The sequence below is a fragment of the Monopterus albus genome, unplaced genomic scaffold (assembly GCF_001952655.1).
Source record: "Monopterus albus unplaced genomic scaffold, M_albus_1.0 scaffold53.1, whole genome shotgun sequence".
Lineage (NCBI taxonomy): Eukaryota > Metazoa > Chordata > Actinopteri > Synbranchiformes > Synbranchidae > Monopterus > Monopterus albus.
The window spans coordinates 958,362-961,373 of NW_018127933.1; the positions used below are offsets into that span (position 1 = coordinate 958,362).

Here is a 3,012-nt window from a genome sequence, read left to right on the forward strand (position 1 = left end):
AGCGACTTTGGTGTTTTTTTTTCCCATGAGTTAGTCTTGTGACTGTCCTGTTAGTAACCATGCTGGTCTGAAGAGCTGGTGTGAGTCTGTGTGGCAGCAAGCCATGCACAGTATGTGACAAAGTCCTTTGGAAGGTGGTTTCACATTAGGAGCCTGGAGCCGAGTACACTTGACCCCCAAAGTCTGGTTCATTAAGATTCGTATGAACACAAGCGTACTCTGAAGAGGTGGTCTTGAGCACGACTCTTGTGTACTCGGGTATGATCCGCTGCAGATGTGAATGCAACTGTACTGAAACAAGGAAGTGGGCTGCTATGTGACGTCATAGCTGTTTGACTCTGTCGTTTTAAACATTAATAAACATCAGTGCCGCCTCCTCTTCAGAAGCCGTCGTGTCCATGCGGCATGGGCCTGTTTCATCCTCTAAGCTGTACGATAGATGTGGAAGTAGGAAGGCAGGTGAGAGTGTTGTCGCTGGCATCTCAAAAATATAAACTTGGCACAGAACAGACACAAATGTCGTCCAGTTGATGACATGAGTTGCTGCTGCTTCTTCTTCTTCTTGGTGGATTGTAAACTGCCACCTTCTGTATAGGACTGTGCATGGGACGTGGAACAGTGTTACTAATGTGACAGCAGACCTGCAGTGGAAAAGGGGGGGAGCTGTCATGCTCGTCCATGGTATGAAACAATTGTGCCTAATGTGAAAACCCTCTGAGAGGCACATGCCGGCTCAGTGGGCAGAGCATTGTGGGTGTGCTGGTGTTTGTGGAGCCCTCTGTGAGAAGTATACTGCCAGCTTTACACACTGCTCACTGGCAGACCACCCAGGCACGACTGCACAGTATGCCCCCTCTCTCCAACCGATGTGCAGAAACAGTTTTCCTTCTACTCTGCCTCTATCTACAGTACTTAGTGCCCTGTCATCCTTTCTTCTTATCCTTTAATTCCTTTGCTTCTCTCTCTAGATCTCTCTCCTATCTCCTCCTCATCTTTTAACTTTCCTCCTCATCCTTCACCCCCTTGACTTTGTCTTTTCTACGTCCTCTTCTCAACCTAATCCCTCCCCTTCTTTCCTCTATCTTTTTTTCATCACCCTGATCTCTTCCCCCCTCCCTTTGTATTATTCCAGCTTTGCTTCATGTTTCCATCCTGCTCTTCCGTTCCTATTCCTTCCTTCCTCCAGCCATATCTTCATGTGCCCCTTCTTTTTCTCTTCATTAAACTCCTCCCCTCCCTGAGCATGCTTTGGGACACTCTTGGAGAGCTTGCCTTCTATACTGCCTGCATACTTGGGATGGTTTTCATGCCTCAGCTTTCAGTGAGACTCACCCTTTCTCAGAATATGTGTGTTTCCATGTTAACATGCACCGATTAGTTAATTGTTTACCACCTGTGATACTCATGGTATATACTTGGTTAAAACTATTTTTCACATTCTTCTGTCATGTAGTCATCTCTTAGCTACAGTGCAAGAAGGAAATTGTTTTCTGTACTGTTACTAGACAAGTTGTAAATAAACGGTTATCGCAATCAGTTAAATCTGAATTGGAGAATGTTTCATCCATAGCTGATCATTCATGTCGCATGTAAGTGAGAACACATTACATTTAGCAGGTTAGCCTAGAACTGGATCTTAAACATCTCAGAACAACCTGAAAGGCCCTGAAACTATTCCAAACTGTTCCAGATATTGTGATGCTAAAGGGGTATATTTTTAGTTCAACCGATGTTTGTGTCTCTTGTTATCTGTTAGATATTGTAAAAGCTGAAGCCTTTTAAGAGCACATAAAGACAGCCATCTCTCTCAGTGAATCTCTGAAGGCTGAGCGGGGCCCTGTGAGTGAGGAAAGGAGGACACACTCTAATTGGATAAATATTGGACTTCTATCCATAATGCACTTGTTTGGGCTCAGAACATTTGGATTATCCAGCATGATATTTTTGGAGCCTTTCACGGTCAGGCTGTGGTCTCATTGAAACCAGCTATTAGTTTTGAAACGCATCTGTGGAATCACAAACTGTGGCTCCCAAAGTTCCTGTTGTTCAGTTGTCCCTTGTTGATTTAGTCCTTTGACCTACTGCTAATAAGAAGCATGAACTGTTCCTTTGCCTGAGTCGAGGTCTGTGGGCTCCTGCCTTGTTACACCAAAATTTTTGCTGGAGAAATTCCTGAAAACATACAGAGGTTGTTAGTTTGCATAGACCACTCATCCTTCACACTCACAGGCATGGATATATGAAAGCACACAATGGCACAGCACTGAGTCATGGTGGTATGTGCTCATCTGCCGTTCCCAGGCTGACCTTGGAGCTGCCCTCATCTATCAGCCCTGTGCCCCGGCGTTATCTCCTCACTGAAACCATCCCTATTCCTGTCTCCTCTCTGCGGCTGCGTCTCAGTGCTGCAGCTGGCCCTCCTCTCCTTATCTGCTTGCCTCTGGTGTTTCTTAAAGCAGCCTATCCAAACACCTCTCCTAACCTTGTTTGTGTTTCAGGTGCTCCCTGTTCTTACCCCTCTGTCTTCATTTAAATCTCAGTGCTCCAACTAACCTTCTTGAATCCTTTGCATTTGCTCAAGTCAGATTCAAGTCTGTCAAATAATGATCCACACTTCCATTAATCCTTGTCAGATGCTTTTCAGCCAGACATCCCTTTGCCATAGGAAATAACAGTGTTTGACAGCAAAGTTAATAACAGTGTCTGGCACCATCACTTTCCTACTTCCACTGCACAATGATGATTTGATTTTGATTTGATTTGATTTATTCTTTCAAGCATGTAAAGACAGTTGATATGTCAACACACATCATTTTACACATATCCAACAAATGCTAATCCACTATCAATTTGCTTATACCTAGTACATGCTTGAATGGAGTAGGAAGAAGTCAGACTTATCCAGTCCTACCCCATGACATCATCTTACCATCATTGGTTTGCAAGCAGTATCTCTACATAGATAATTCTCTTCTACACCACACAAGTAATATACTAAAAAAATTATAACAG

The 3,012-nt window shown here is 44.0% G+C and overlaps 1 protein-coding gene across 1 annotated transcript in view; it reads left to right on the forward strand.

Moving 5' to 3' along the window:
- The first annotated feature begins 405 nt into the window (after positions 1 to 405).
- LOC109961263 (capon-like protein) overlaps positions 406 to 3,012 on the forward strand; it is a 124,945-nt gene continuing 122,338 nt past the window's right edge. The window contains 1 exon segment of the mRNA XM_020601948.1: positions 406 to 459. Coding sequence (XP_020457604.1) covers positions 406 to 459 — 54 coding nt within the window.